The 16,643-nt window shown below is 41.7% G+C and overlaps 1 protein-coding gene across 4 annotated transcripts in view; it reads right to left on the reverse strand.

Moving 5' to 3' along the window:
* The window catches only part of inpp4b (inositol polyphosphate-4-phosphatase type II B), a 311,501-nt gene that overhangs the window by 144,892 nt on the left and 149,966 nt on the right, over nt 1–16,643 (reverse strand). For all 4 annotated transcript variants that reach the window (XM_049567168.1, XM_049567159.1, XM_049567186.1 and 1 more), the window contains one exon: nt 16,398–16,514. In XM_049567168.1, coding sequence (XP_049423125.1) covers nt 16,398–16,514 — 117 coding nt within the window. The remainder of the gene's footprint in view (nt 1–16,397; nt 16,515–16,643) is intronic.

The following is a 16,643-nucleotide window of genomic DNA, read 5'->3' on the forward strand; positions in this document are numbered from 1 at the left end:
ATTATACATAAGTTAACAACAAAATAAAATATAATCAAAATGTATTCACAATGTGGGGCAATCTCTGTTTCCATGGAAATTCATTGGGTCTGACTAATACTGGGAAATAACAGTCACAGTTGTAGACTCCTATGTAATGAAACCTAGATTACTACTTAACAAGCAGATCCTTAGTAATGATGCAGCAACAGAGACAATTACTAGTCCTTGTTGAGTCAGCCAGCCAACTTGGGTGAACATTAATGCTTTGGTATTTCCCAAACTGAATAAATATTACACAAACAAACACAAAACTGCCTTGTTAGCTTTATACTGCAGTAACTAAGATATCTGCTGCTATTTTTCCATCAACAGATTAAGCTACTATGTCTGCAAACTTAAAAAGTAGGCTATTTTTAAAGATAGGGCCGTGTCATCAACAAACATTTCTCCAATATCAGTTAACTCAGAGCGTCAAAATGTCAAATATATTTGAAAAGGATAGATGTGATCATTCCCAACAAAATATTCTGCTCCAATCCATATTTATTTTGGCATATAGCCTTTCAAAAACAACAGTTTTACTGCAGTCATTAAACTGCTTGCTCTCCAGCTTGCTGCACACAAGGGCAACACACGGCTGTATTAACAGGGCGTTCTAGCAGCAGTCATAAATGATTTTCACTAAACAAAGTTAAATAAAAGTTAAATTTGAATCAAAACTAACAACAAAACAATCCAGTTTGTGTCAGTATTCTTGCCTGCTGGTTTTTGATTCAGCTCTGGGAGTTAAACAAAATGGTGAAGTAATATTTTAAGGATAAGGAAGATGTGCTTCTGTTCTCAATGTCTAGTTGACCGATCAGATCGCCTGGTCGCATCTGCTTGTTGTATTAATGTAGCTTAAGGACTTAAAGCAAAATTCTCATTCAGAGGTGTTTTACTTCACCCAAAGTGAAAGCTTCCCTAATTATCACACAAGGTTGCTCTCTCCTTTCTTGCCTGATGTTTTATCCTCTCACTTTTGCTTGTAATGGGGCATGAAATGCTGTGGCTATCGCAACTGTAATAGGAGCAGTGTTAAAAACAAAATTAGAGGCTCTGTAATCAAGTGAATAATTAGCAAAGCTGTCTAACCACAGAAATATCCATAGACTTAGAAACTTAGAAACAGAAATCAAGGAGAATTTATGAAGGAGAATTTCCAGAGACACTGTGTGATGCCCGACAAGTATGGGGCAGATAAAAGAGAGGCACGTCCCGGATGTGGAGAGGCAACTGGAGGTTCACAGAAGTGTAATTGTGCAATCCATCAAATGCACTCTTTGTTGCCTGCCTGGGTGGAATGTGAAATTAAATGCACATAAATGAGCATAATTTATGGCCAGTTGAAATGTGGGAGCGGCAAAAGTGGAACTTCTGTGTACAGTATATCATATTATGATCACTGAGACTGCAGCACTTTTCCCTAGTGAAAGTGAGGGTGTTCAAACACATCAAACTGTCGCTGTACGCTCAAAGAGTTTCTCACGCACACCCACAAGCGATGCCCGTAAGCCACCCTTCAACTTCCCACTGTTATGATTTCTCCCCATCCGTGTGGCTCACTTGCCATTGTGATGATTGACAAATGTCAAAGCTGTCACCATCCATGGAGCTCACTCATCTCTGCTGCGATTGGCAGGAGTCACACCTCTGCTAACTTTTTATAATATTATTGCTCAAGTGTTTGAAGGTCAGGAAATCCGACCAGCTTGCTGATGAAAGTGTTAGTAGAATCTGTCATCATGCACAAACTAACATCTTTAACCTAAAGCTAAATTTTTCTCACTTATTTTTAAGCTATAACCCTTCCTAAGAAAAGCCCCTTCATGTCTCAGCCTGGCATGCCATATATTGTTTTTCCTATGATGTTAGCCTAAAGGAAGCTGCTGAGTTAAACCCTGAACCCAGAAGGGTAAATGTGCTGTTAAGGTTAAAGATCAGTGCTTCTCCCCTCCCTCATTTTCACCACTGCAGTGCTCTTGGCAAGACCCTTAACTTCAAATCCTTAAAGGACAACTTTGGTATTTTTCAACCTGGGCTCAATTTCCCCATGTGTATGTGTGCGTATGATTCATGGGTACCACTCGTTCTAAAATTGGTTCAGTATTGAGCCGCAAAACGAGCTAAAACAGTAATGGAAACAGTAATGGGGGCAAATGCGTCCCGTATAAACGTGCTTTTTTTCGCCACTGACCAGTTCAGATCGCCAGTGCTATCTCTGTAAATAGCATATGGTAGCGGCCCTGGGGCAGTGGTGACTGTGAATGAGTGGAGTCAGCTGTCAGTCAGTGTTGGAGCAGAAAGGCGGAAGTTGTCCCCGCTCGGTATTGTAAATGAGTATGTGTGTGTGACGTGTGTGTTTTTTCGCCACTGACCGGTTCAGATCGCCAGTGTTCTCTCTGTAAATAGCATACTAACTTAGCCTTTCCCTTACCTCTGGGCTGTGTGATGTCACAAGCTTTGCTCCACTGTGTCTGTAGCTCTCTCTACTCGTGGGACAGCCGTTTTCTTGAGGAAGAGGTGTTTCGGGATTGGATGTCTTCTCTTCTTCGGCTGGCAGTAGTCATCTTGGGAGAAGTGAGCACTGCAGACCCGATGGTCTGCAAGGCGCAGTGTCTGGACAGGAGTGTTAGCATCCATTTGTAGCAAAACTAGCCACAACTTCAGCATCTCACCGTCCGACAAAGGCAGCCTATGAAAGCTGTACGGGGTGTTGCGCGACATCCTGTTCTTGCGTTCGGGAAAAAGGCCCGTTTATTTGAGCACTCCAAACTCCGGTAACACTCCAGGGGGTAGCACGTAAAAGTCTCCATCCTCTGTAACACACACTTCACACACACATACTCATTTACATTACCAAGCGGGGACAACTTCCGCTGACAGCTGACTCCACTCATTCACACTCACCACTGCCCCAGGGCCGCTACCATATGCTATTTACAGAGATAGCACTGGCGATCTGAACCGGTCAGTGGCGAAAAAAGCACTTTTATACGGGACGCATTTGCTCCCATTACCGTTTTAACTCGTTTCGCGGCTCAATACTGAACCAATTTTAGAACGAGTGGTACCCATGAATCATATGCACACATACACATGGGGAAATAGAGCCCAGGCTGAAAAATACCGAAGTTGTCCTTTAACCCTTAACCACTCCATCGGGCTTCTCAGTGTTTAACAGATCAGACTGTCAGACTCGTGCAGCAGCGGCTGTGGCAAAGGAGGTCGAGTGGGTTATCCATAAATCGTCTGGGATTGATGGTTCGATCCCCTTCGGCAATACAGTGAATCCAGACTTGCTCCTGATGGTCAGGACTGCATGAGAGGCAAATTGAAAAGCATTTTGTCCTTTAAAGTAGTAAAGACGAATGTAGGTGCAATCCATTACAATTCACTGTGGTTGTAGTGAGCTGGTTACAGGTGTGAAAGTGTGTACACTGTATGATAGTCAGCAAGGTGTTCCTCAAGCAAAGCACCACTTTCAGTAAACATGCTGAATAAATAATGGTTAAAAAACTAAACACGATCAGTGATATTTTTTATACCACAGTATTTCTTTTTTTTTCTTTTTAAGATTTTTTTTTTTGGACTTTTGCCTTTATTGGGTAGAACGACGGGTTCCTACACCTTAAGGCAAATTAGAATTAAGGCTTTTCAAATGTCACTTAGGATGAAATTCAAGACAAATTTTACAACAACCAAATTTACTGACGACAATGAATTAGGATTACGGACAGATTTTGTCCCAAATCTTTATTGTAACACAAAATAGGATGTTTTTGTCTCTTGGCAGAAATGTGCAGAGCAGAGTCACGATATACCTGTTTGTTTTCTTGATGATTTTGGGTGTTTTCACACTTGGTCCTTTTCAGCCCTCTAAATGGAATCAGAGCAATGACTCAGCATTTTTTGCACATATGTGAAAATTCCAAGAAAACTCAGACCTCTCTCAAGCGAACCATAGTCAGATGACCTCAGGTCCGCAGTGCGGTTCACTTAACCTGTGCCTTGTGAACACAAAGCGCTCCAGGTTCTCTTTGCTGTTTGCCATTGTATCCAGCCCTCTAGATCACATGCTGTTGGACTGGGATGCCTGAAAAAACAGACAAAACCATGTTGGCCTGTAACGCTTGCAAGGATGCAGGACGAGGAGTAGTTTGGTCCACAGAAGACGCTGCACATCTGCAGATGTGACATGTAGGATACCTCAAACAGCAACAGTCCACAGCACACAGAAACACTACGGTTTTCCTCCAATTTTAAGTTCATGTGAAAGCGACGGGCTTTATAACCACACTGCACTGCCATGTCAAAGAAAAACAAAACTATGTCAATATATATTATATATATACAGTGTGAACAGAAAGAGGACTGAGGCCCCATGAGAGCTGAAGTTGACCATAAAGACAACGGTCCTTTTTCAGATGAACTGACAATGTGAACAGAAAAAGAGTCCCTTTTATGTTGGTCCACTTTTTGGTGCACTTTAAGAGCACTGAGTTCCATTTGTTTAAAAAGGACTATATGTTAAAAACCCTATGTGTATCTCACTCTACATGTGGGATTTCACTGCCTTGATTGTTATCATGCCAAGTCTGACAGAGCCTTGTATAAATTGCCTTCATAATGATAAAATCCTACTTCTAATGTCTAAGAATTTGTAAGATTTTTAAAAGATTTATTTAAGACATTTTTAATAACAATCAAGGACTTATTCTTTATGTATTAATGAATTTAATGCCTTTCAAGTCCTTTCAAGGATCTGTGGGAACCCTGGTACAGGTGAAGAGTGACAGGAAGGGGGGAAGAGACAGGTGACAACACACAGCAAAGGGCCCAGGTTGGAATCAAACCCATGTCGTTGGGGTAAGGACAAAGCCTTGGTACCTACCAGGTGGATGCCCCTGTAATGCAGTATTCTGACGTGACTAAGGTGTCAGTGTTACAAAGATTAATAGAACCAACACTGCTCTGAGATTACAATGACATTATCTTAGAGGAGGCTCTGAGTTTACAGAAATAAACAAGAACTAATTTAATATGGCAGGACACTCTTATGTATTGATTGTCTTTGTGACATCTTAATATACTGTGTTGACAGAACACTAATTGGACAAGAAAGCAGGCATCCATTAGCATGGCATGCATCCATTACAGCAGCAGCCCTAACACTAAAATGGAGGGAAATGGTTTTATGCTGCTCATAAACAAAGTAAAAGTACCATTAAACTATCTGACATTTTCTGCCTGGCAAGACTCCCACCGAGCAAGAAGAAGAGGGGTCACTAGTTTGACTAATTTTAGTACTGTCGACTTGAACGGCAGTACTTTTCAGCACTTGTGACATTGGCTGACATTGCCACGGTGATGGTGAGGGAAGCAAAGTGGCCATCAGACAAGAGACAGTCCTTATCTGAGGACTGTTACTCTCGTAGGTTATCACTGCTCAGCTGTCCACCCAATCACTACCAAGACCTTTCTTGGATATCTCTGAGATTGGTTCTTGTAAAAGTGTGTTTCTGTGTTTCTCCCTGTGTGTGTGTGTGTGTGTGTGTGTGTGTGTGTGTGTGTGTGTGTGTGCATTCCCTCTAGCCCTCTCTCACTGTCTGCTCTGTTTCCCTGTCTGCTTCCATTCCCCCCCCCCCCCCCTCTCTTTCTGGCAGTAAACTCGTGCACTTACAGAAAATTCCCACCACACTGACACTCATCCAGCTAAAAGCAAGTGGCTATGCCAAAAATATGTCAAGTCTCAGCCTTTTACACATCATGATTATTGACAGGGCAGGATTAACTGAGGCTGGGATTCTCCATACTTCAGCAGTTCATAATTGGAACGACAATTCACCATGGAACAGTGGCTGCTCAAACTGCCTCCTGAGATGTAGCTAATATCTGCCAATCAAATAATTCTCAAATCAGGTAGACACTGGCAGAATAAGAGAATCTGTGACGATCACAACAATGCAACATTATATATGGTGCAGAGTGACTGAGAGCCAACACAATGTAAATCTGTTTACATTTGTGTAAATATGTTTTTGTGGAATTTGAAATTAAAAACAGACAACAGAAAATAAGCATGCTCAATACAAAGAAAACATATCTAACTGATGAAGGCAATTACATGTCATCTATTTCTACAGACTACTTGAAAGCCACCTTTCTCAGACAATTCAGCCATAGACTTGCAAGACCACAACTGGTGATGCAAAAATTATGGTCTGGGATTTGCCAGTGTATTGTCTGTCCATCCACTCATCAATGTTTTGCCAGTTAATATTTTATTTAAATAGATGGAGACAGAGCTAGCCGAGCAGCCTCTTGTAAAGTAAGGCAGAGGTTCGATATTGGGCAAAATCTCTATCAAAGACTAGCAAGTTTGTGTTGCTATTCTAAGTAAGCCCTTACTCATCACCGCGTTCTTTATGATGTGGTGGGTTGGACGCCACTGACCACTCGCAGACAGCAGCCCTGGTATATTTGTATATATAAAGTAATATTAGGTAAACTTCTGGCCTACCTCTGCTCCCTTCTGTGTGTCAGCTCTGGTAGTTATCTATTCAATCAATCAATCAATCAATCAATTTTATTTATACAGCCCAATATCACAAATCAGCATACAACATCCCTCTGTCCTTAGGACCCTCGCAGCTGATAAGTAAAAACTGGTAGAAACCTCAGGAAGAGCAACTGAGGAGGGATCCCTCTTCGGAGGTCTGCCGGCAGACTAGGCCTAAGTCAGCCTAACTAGGGGCTGGTACAAGGCAAGCCTGAGCCGGCCCTAACTATAAGCTTTATCAAAGAGGAAAGTCTTAAGTCTAGTAAGTCAGTATATTTTATTTATATAGCACTTCTCACAGAGAGGACTCACAAATAAAAAAAAAATAAAATACAATAACAGAAACAATGCAAAATACACAAAAACAAATAAAAAGTGAAGTGCAGTGAAATACAGAGATGATACAATGGACAATTAATGGAACGCATGCCTAAACAGATGTGTTTTTAACTGCTTTTTAAAAACGTCCACGGAAGAGGCCGCTCTCAGCTCATGAGGTAGTGCATTCCACCATTTTGGTACAACAGCCTTAAAGGCTCTATCACCTTTCATCTTTAATCTTGTGTGAGGGACAGTAAGTAGGTGGCCTTCAGTGAACCGCAGTGACCTGACAGGACAGTGAAAGGACACCAGATCCATCAAGTATGCAGGTGCTTGACCATGGTGGGCTCTGTAAGTGATGGTTAGAATCTTGTGCTGGATCCTGAAATTAACAGGGAGCCAGTGCAGGGATGCCAGGACTGGAGTGATGTGAGTGAACTTATGAGATCTGGACAGAAGCCTGGCGGCAGCGTTCTGGACTAGTTGGAGGCGGTCTAATGAAGTTTTATTGAGACAGGTGAAAAGAGAATTACAGTAATCTAGATGTGAGGAAATAAAAGCATGGATGATCATTTTTAGCTCGGAATAAGTTAACATGGATCTGAGTTTGGAAATGTTTTTGAGGTGGAAAAAGCAGGAGCGAGTGACAGTTTTGATGTGGTCATTGAAGAGCATGGCCCGACCAAATGTGACCCCAAGGTTTCTCAACTTGGGGCGCACATTTGCACTGAGGGACCCTAAGCAGCTGGCCACTTTAGATGCTGAGGCGTCAGGTGCAATAATTAAAATCTCAGTTTTAGCTGCATTCAACTGAAGGGAGTTAGTAGCCATCCAGTCCTTAATTACATTCATACAATCGTACAGTGAGTCAATTCCATCGGTCCTATCAGGGTTAAAAGAAAAATATAACTGGAGGTCATCTGCATACATATGGTATGAGATACCTTCAAAATTGCTGATGACATCTCTGAGAAGGAGCATGTATAGCGGAGGAGAGGCCCAAGCACTGAACCTTGGGGCACCCCGCAAGAAAAGGGGGCAAACTCTGATTTATGAGGGCCAACAGCCACAGAAAAGGATCGATCAGACAGATAGGATTTAAACCAGTGAAGGGCGGTCCCTGAGATGCCTACCCTGTCCCTCAGCCTGTCTAAAAGGATGTGGTGATCAACAGTGTCAAAGGCTGCACTGAGATCAAGCAGAACCAGGACAGTGAATTTACCGGCATCGGAGGCCATCATGATGTCATTGGAAGTCTAGTCTTAAATGTGGAGATGGTGTCTGCCTCCCGGACCACAACAGGAAGGTGATTCCACAGGAGAGGAGCCTGATAGCTGAAGGCTCTGGCTCCTGATCTACTTTTGGAGACAGTACCAGCTATGCTCCTCCAGGTAGTTGCTTTTTAATGCACCCCGAGTTTTAAGAGATCTAGGGAAAACTGCATTTTCCTACTCCTGATTGAAAATTAGAAACACTTCTGTCCATTGATGAATTTAAGGGCTTCATAAAGAATGTGGTGAGAGAGACATGTGCTTGTCTTTCTTGAGAGGCCACTATGTTTGAATAGTTGTTTTACTGTGGATCTTTGTATTATATGTTGTATTTGTTGCATTATAAAAGTGTTTTGATTGGCTGCTACCTTGGGCAAGTCTCTCTTGTAAAAGAAATGTTTAAACTTAATGGGACTTCCTGGTTAAAAAAAAAGGTTGAATAAAAATAAATGAATAAATAAACACTTTAGTGCTCCTGGTCAATATTTTAGGTACAAGCTCACTGCACTTGCAATGCAGTTGTGGCTTAAAGGTTTGGATCAAGGGCAGCTCAGACAGCATTTAAAAGTTCAAGTTTGCAGGCTAACCAACCCAATACCCATAAAAATGTTGGCATTGTATGTTACAAACTATGGATATGTTACATTTGAACGTTATTGTGTAGCACATCCATTAAAACTTTATGTTTGAACAATGCTGTGATTAACATGAGGTTAGGTTTTAGGCACACACACCACTTGGTGATGGTAAGGAAGAGACTATGTTTTGGCTTAAAATACCTGATATGGGGGAGCACAATCAACCAAAGATGTCTCTGTAAAATAAAATACAATAAAATAAAATAACATGAAATAAAATGAAAAGATATATATATATGTATATATATATAAATTTGTGCCACCATCTCAGGAGGAAACCCAGCATTGTCTTTGTAAAAAACAACAACATGTCATGGTACTATACCCGCTGGAAAAACAGCATCAGATTGCTAAGTAACACCCAAGTTTGGGGGCAGAAAAACTGTAGGAAAAGGTCCACGGCTCATCAAAAAAACACCCACATTTAGGAGCTAAAAAGCTGCGGGATAAAGAGCCATGGGTCCCTAAAAATCACATATTTCAGGGCTAAAAAGCCGCTGGAAAACAGTGACGAGTAAACAGTTTTGTTGTTTGGTCTAAAACAATGGTCTGAATTGGTCACCACACCACATGGCTGGTTTCTCATGCATCACGCCATCCACTTCCTAAAAACAAAGTCAGCTCATATACTATGTCACTTTAGAGATGTTGATATCATACCCATGAAATCATACTTGTGGTTTGGAGAAATGACAATGCCTAGACTTTCTTCTAGCAACTGGTCTGCTAACAGACAGCTAAGGTTTCCTGGTGTGGCTGTGGAGTAGATACAGTACACTGATCCTTCTCCTTACAGTACATTGTGTGAATGTGATGGTTATTCAGATACGCATAGGGTTATAATAACTTCCCCTTCGGTATCTTTCTGTACATCATTTAGACTCTCTGTGTATTTGCTCACTGATAATAAAATGCTTCCAGAGTACAAACAACTGGAGAGAGGCCACCCTGCTCCTTGTTTCCAACACCAAGACTACATTAATTATTCTTCTGACCGCAACATTTTTCTACAGTAGTATGATATAAAAAGGATTAATTGTAGAACGATATAAAACATAATTCTACATGTAAGCCATAAGACATTGCAGTGTAGCAATACTTTCATTATTACACTAGGAACTGGATGTAGTCAACCCAAATGTTTGCTGAAAGTCAGCAGAGAATTGTCTAATTTAATTTTAACAAAACAGCATTTACGCAAAAAGAATGAAAGTGGTTTTTTCCCCACCTGGGAAATATTTCAAAAATGATCTTTGAACTGGTATGAAAAGTTCAAGAAAGAAATTCAACAATACCTCATCCTACCCATGCTTTGGGACTCCTCTCATACAACCTCTATCCAATTTCCTCAGTGTGTGTGTGTGTGTGTGTGTGTGTGTGTGTGTGTGTGTGTGTGTGTGTGTGTGTGTGTGAGAGAGAGAGAGAGAGAGAGAGAGAGAGAGAGAGAGAGTGCCTGTATGTGTGTGTGTGGCAAAAGGGCCAGCAGTTTGAGATGAAACTTTGATCAGCTCTTTCTCCATTGCCCTCTGAATCAAAGACCTCTTGCTCTATCCCTCTGCTGCAGATAGTGAGAGTGTGTGTGTGTGTGTGTGTGTTCGTGTGTGTATCAGGCTGCTTGTGTCGGCCAGAGGAAGAAATGGCCATTATAGTAACACAGTAAAATCCCCTCTGCTTGTGTTTTATTTGATTGAATACATTTTATGGCGGCTTTATGATAATGACCGGACATGCGCCATTTTCCTGTTTCACTCAGATGAGGTCTTTTGTTTGTCACACTACGGTGCGCATCACAAAAACCAATCAAAATTCCTCACCATGGCCCATAATAGGAATGCAAACTGAAAACTGCATTACACGTTCATTCCAGATTGCAGAGAGCAAAGGCAGGATAAATGAGGCTGTGATTAGAGAGAAGAGCTCTTCCAGAGGCAGCTGTCCTACCCCTTTATACCACGAGAACACTCAGTAATAGGTTTGTACTGACAACAAACCACAGGTCTGTCATTAGCATAGTGTCTTCGAGGCCTCTTCACGGAGGAAAGTGAGCACAAACCTGATGCACCGAACACAAATAATCTTATTTGCCTTTTTCATATGCTTTTAACTCAAGGCTTTCTATTTATCTTACCTCTCTCAGATGAGCCTTGCTCCGGTTGCTGATTAACTTTGAAGATAATGACTGGCTACTGAGATTTTATCCAAGAACCCTAAATGGCTCGTCTGACCGCATCTTCCATTCCAGTCTCCAGTGCAGGTAAAAGCTGTTTTACACTTGAAAACTTACTGGAATTCAGTGTGCTTTTTTATAGCCTGTACTCAAAATGTAATTATAATTTTGTGCTTTCTACCATGACAGCCAGAGATGGTTTTCTCTCATTCCTCATTTAAATCAATTTTCGAGACAAGATGCAGCAAATTAGTTATACTTTGAATCATCTTTGTTTAAGTCATTACGCTCAAAGATCTGGCTGAGCTTATGATAAAATTGAGTGATCTCCCTGAAGTATACCTCTTTTCAGCCAGAGTGAATATTTCTTGATTCAGTGATCAGAATACGAGCTGAAAGGGAATTTATTGCCCCTGGGAGCCATTCAGAGTGCAGTTGCAGGTAAGACATCAGTGACAAAGTAAGGCTAGCCTGTCATCCTTTGACAACCAGGGCTTCAGGGGGGGATCACTTACACCTGAGAGATATCTAACCCGGTTGTACTCCTTCTCACACCTCCACTCCCTCACTTATCGTTCTCTTAGCCCTGTGCGTGTTCTCAAATATTCATGACCATGCAGCCAGTGTCATCTTAGAATATCTAAATGGGAAGCCCAAGGCAGAAGGAAATCATCCTACTATGAAATTCTCCGGTCCTCGACGAATGTTAAAGCAGTCATCTATAAACCTCACTGCATCAGTTCCCTCCCCCTCACTGTTACAATTCTTACCCTTGTATTTCCACTCCAAAACTCTTATGGTGAACAGACATGGCTTATCACACAAAATGGCAATTTACAAAGTTTGTTGTTTTTTTTTACATAAATATTCTGTTTTTGCCATATGTGCTATTGGCTTTCCATTGCAGTGAATCAGCTCGTGGCACAACATCTGCTACCGGAGCTGAAAGTGATATGTAAAAGTTTTGACAGCTGATTTGTAAAACACATATACACACGCAAACACAGCAAATTGCCCCCATGCTCTTGTCTCCCTCTATCTCTCCCTCCTCTCTCTGGGGAAAAAAAAAAAAAAAAAAAAAAAGCAACATTAAATGACTGAGCCTTGGCTGAGTGATTCCCGATCTGCCACTTAAGCGGCTGGGGGCTGGCGCATTGTGCCAGCTCATGTTCAGGGTCATGCCTGTGTCACTTAAAGACTCTCTAATGAGACCCAGACAAGCACACTGTGCCCAGCCGAGCGGAGCTGAAAATCTAAAAGCCAACCACAGCACGATAGCACTGGTGTCTGAGAAGAAAATAGAAAAAGGAGAGAGGATTTTGTGCAATTTTTTAAAAATTGCTACAAAAAGTCTTGATCCAAGTCATTTTTCTGAAATGGCCACAGAAAGTTGGGATGCAGCTCGTCATTCAAAAGTGAAGAGTTAGAAAGGCTCAACAGGACCTGTCCTGTAAGGCTGTTGGTTCAGCTTTAAGCCCTTAAAGCCAAGCTTGAGTGAAATGCTGTGTTGTGTGTCAGAGATATTCTTGACAGACTGACAGGAGCTACTGAGAAATATCACTCACAGAGAGACAGAGTGAGGGACAGCATGAAAGACAGAGAGACACTCAAAATCACAAATTCTAAAGCCATTAAAATATTTTATCCACAACCCTCAGAGAGCACCTCCCTAGGAGAACAGCCTGTTTTTAATAAAACTGTTCTTATAAACTTGAATTAAGATGGTAAATATTTTACCGGGTATCAGTGAAATATCTTTATATCCAGGCATTAGCTCTCCTGGCCACATTCTGTTTAGTAAAAGCTCTGGTGGCAACGCGCTGCACAACACAAGATATACCCCTAGGAAGGAGGTGGGGAATGAATGGAGAGTTTATACAGTGTTGAGCTCACATGGGTGTTGTTCGACATGAATATTCAATACACACCTTAGAATAAACCATTGTGTTCCCATTTCAAGCAAATTCCGTCTGGGATTATGTTTCAAGGCTGAATTCAAAGAGGTAAATGACTACATACAAATGCCATTCCACTAAAGTAAATGGTGTGCTACATGATGAAATTCAAACAAAAGTAAGTACTGTATGAGTGAGGATAAAGTTTAGGCTCCATTTTATGTTGTTTTCTCTTTAACTGCAGCAGTATGTGTTTTATCAACCTATTTTAAATAATCTGTGAGCCATCTAAACACTTGGTCTTGGCTTAAATTTGTTGTAACTGAATGCGAGCACAGCAGCAAACTCATGGAACGTGTGCAGAACCAATTTTTCCACACTTGGCAATCAACAGTATCCTGGCACAGCACGGCACAATCTGGAAAAGAAGCTGCAGCAGGATGAATACATTACTAGTTGGACGAATATATTATCAGCAGCTGGAGTTTGTATTAGCCTCAAATAAGTTCCCCTATTACAGAGAGAGAGAGAGAGAGAGAGAGAGAGAGAGAGAGAGAGACGTCCAGACCCATTTCTCTGAGGAGAAAACTGTCTCCAGGAGCTGCAGAGTCGCATGGCACAAATATACATTGTCCCAAATACTAAAATACGGCACACCAAATATGGATGCAAGACCAGATGATGTCCCTGTTTCAGCTGAAATTACGTCTCAGGAGTCAGACATTGCATGCTAAGTTATTTTAGAAGGCAGTCCCCGTGCAGGTGCACAGCAACACAACCTATGGGACGACAAAATGTGTTTACATTTATTACGGTTGACTGCTAATATGATTTTGTAATTAAAAGCTTCTATTAAGAAGGTCAGATGGGCATGTTAGATAGGAAGAGCAACAGTCTGGGTGTTTACGTGACTGCATGGACTGACAGTTCCTCCACAGTGTTCCCATTGACAAGAATGAGAAAAATATCTCAAATGTGGTGTTTGGAGTTGCTTCAAGAAAAGATGTTTACAGGAGCTCAGGACGCATCTTGAAGATGCTTCCTGTATTCCAAATGATTTCCCTATAAAAACAAGGAATATGTGCAGAGTGGTACAGTCTATGCCAGTCTGGTGTTCAGAGAAACACAGAAGCCCATCTTCCTATTTTAGCGAAGCTTGGCGTGGTAACTGAAGATTAAAGCAACCACCTGTCTCTGGGTGTGCGATAAGAAACTGTCTCAGCAGGTAGAAAAACAATACACAGTCAGGCCAAAACAAACAACTAATTGCACAACCCACCCACCTTGGCACAAGAAAATTAGTCTCAAGCTACAAAACAACTTAACAGTCAGACTGAAAGTGAAAAAGAAACTTATGCCAAACACAAATGACCCGTGTTTGTGCCACTGCTGGCTTTGTGCTGGCACAAAATCAGAGACTGTAAGGCCTTTACACACCAGGATGAGGTAACAACAAGAAAATGCAAAATACTCCCCTGTGAATATTTTGCATTAAATCTATTCATACCGGCAGCATCTGAGGGTGCAGAGAACCAACTACCAGGTTCCTTATCGACCCCGAGCAGCATCTGGAAGTCTGTTTGAGGTAAGTTGTTGTATGGCCTAAGCTATTGTAAGCTATTTTATAGACTGAATTACAGTCTTGTCATCGTGCTGATGACAATAACTTCCAAGTAGACAACTGTAAATTGATTTCTACTGCAGAGAAATGTAAGATCAGCAAACCTGTTTATTTCTGTTGTCACTTTCAGGTGTATCTGTAATTTTGTAACACCGTGGTTTGACCTATCTGAGGTTTCTGCTGGACTTATTTTATGTGCTTTATTTGCTAGCATCTTGGGTAAACCAAATCTTCCAGCGTGGAAGCTAAGCACTGTACTGCTGTGGATGCAGCGAAACACATTTAAGCCACTTAAAAAGACCCACCTAAAAATATCAATATCCTTTTAAATGGATGCTATATTTAGATTTTTTCCACTTTACCTTATACACTCCTTAATCGAGGCAGTGGTAGACCAACAACTCTCAAGGTAAAATTATTGTTTTTGTCAATGTAGTCTGGCGGTTTTGAGATAATGGCTTCAGTTCACCGTTGAAAGGGCTGTCTGACGGTATAGTGGGGGTTTCAACTCAGAAGTTATTGTAAGCAAACATTGTAATTCAGTGTGTTGTGTTACCTTTTAGAGGACTGTCATGCATTTATTCATTCATTTAATTTCTGTCACCGCTTTTCTGTTAGGGGGCGAGGGGGTGCTGGAGCCTATCCCAGCTGTCATTAGGCAAGAGGCGGGGTACACCCTGGACAGGTCGCCAGACTGGGTGGATATATCAGGGCTGATATACAGAGACAGAGAACCATTCACATTCACACCTACGGCCAATTTAGAGTCACCACTTAACCTGCATTTCTTTGGATTGTAGGAGGAAGCCTGAGAACCAGGATAAATCCATGCTGATACGGGGAGAACGTGTAAACTCCGCACACAAAGGCTCCACAAAATGCTGACCACTGAATTGTAGTTTACTGTGGTAAACAGTTACGTAAGAATGTAAGGAGTGGATCTGGTATGTGCTGCCTTTGTCAAGGTTGAAAGAAGAAAGTTTGCCATCTTTGACTGGGCTAATGAGCCTTCGTGTAGTAATGGTTTTTCTGTGAAAGCTCAGAAAAATTTACTTTGTTCCAAAATAAATAAATAAATAATCGCTTTTTTTTGCTGCGTACTATTTTGATTCTCTTTGAAAGTACTCATGACAAGAAAAAACAGTCTGAAAAAATATATTGATATGTGAATTAAGCGTATGAAGAAAAAAACCCGCCTCCAGTATGTAAAGGCCTCTAATGTGATACATTTGCAAATGCTAACCGCTGCCATGATGGAGTCTCTACTCATCATAAAGCTCATGAATGTTTCATAGCCAGTTATGCCAAATTAAGATCTTGGCACCCGGGGTTGAGTGGGGTGCTTGATTGGGATCATGCATACACCCACACTGGAGAGCCTGTTATAAAGTCTGTATAAAATGTCTGATTCAGAGGGCCCGGCCCCCTCAGGATTCTACGTCTGGCTCTCTTTCCCATTCCCACTGATGTGCCAGCTGGTTTTCCCACGGGATCAATGCCAAAGGACTGGCTGCCATGCTCAGATGCTCATCGAAAGGCTGCACACCCTTTTCCTTCAAGACTCAAGGCTAAGGTTTTAGTCGGAGACTGCCTCAAGTGAATGATCACTAAGACGGTACTATATTTCACTGCCTGCTATAAATCAGCACAGGATTCATCGCACCTCCGAATCTGTAGGACAAATATAAACATAATGAGATTCTGCTGCAGATTTCTCACAGCTTTTCATGTTCATCCTCTGCAAAGTTTAAAGCTCCCCGCTGCCGAGCCGACGCATGAAGAGTGACGGCTGGCTTTGAACACGTCCCCATTATCATCTCGCTCTCACGCACACACACACTAAATTTTCGACATGCAAAACATACAACAAACACACAGAAACGCAGCCACTGTTTACTCACTGATTCCTGGGCCTTGTCCTTTGCATCATACACAGTTAGCTTGACTAGTGTCTCCGGGCTAGCAGGATACTCTGAAGGGAAGGTCACCCCCGTCAGAAACAGCGGGTCTTTGTTCGCCTGTCAGAGAGGGGGACAACACAGAAACAGGGTGAGACACTATATGTGTCTGTGTGTGTGTGTGTGTGTGTGTGTGTGTGTACATGTGTGGTGATGTGTACCCTTATATGCACATTTGTACTGCAACAC

This window comes from Epinephelus fuscoguttatus, linkage group LG3, assembly GCF_011397635.1.
Source record: "Epinephelus fuscoguttatus linkage group LG3, E.fuscoguttatus.final_Chr_v1".
NCBI classification, from domain to species: domain Eukaryota; kingdom Metazoa; phylum Chordata; class Actinopteri; order Perciformes; family Serranidae; genus Epinephelus; species Epinephelus fuscoguttatus.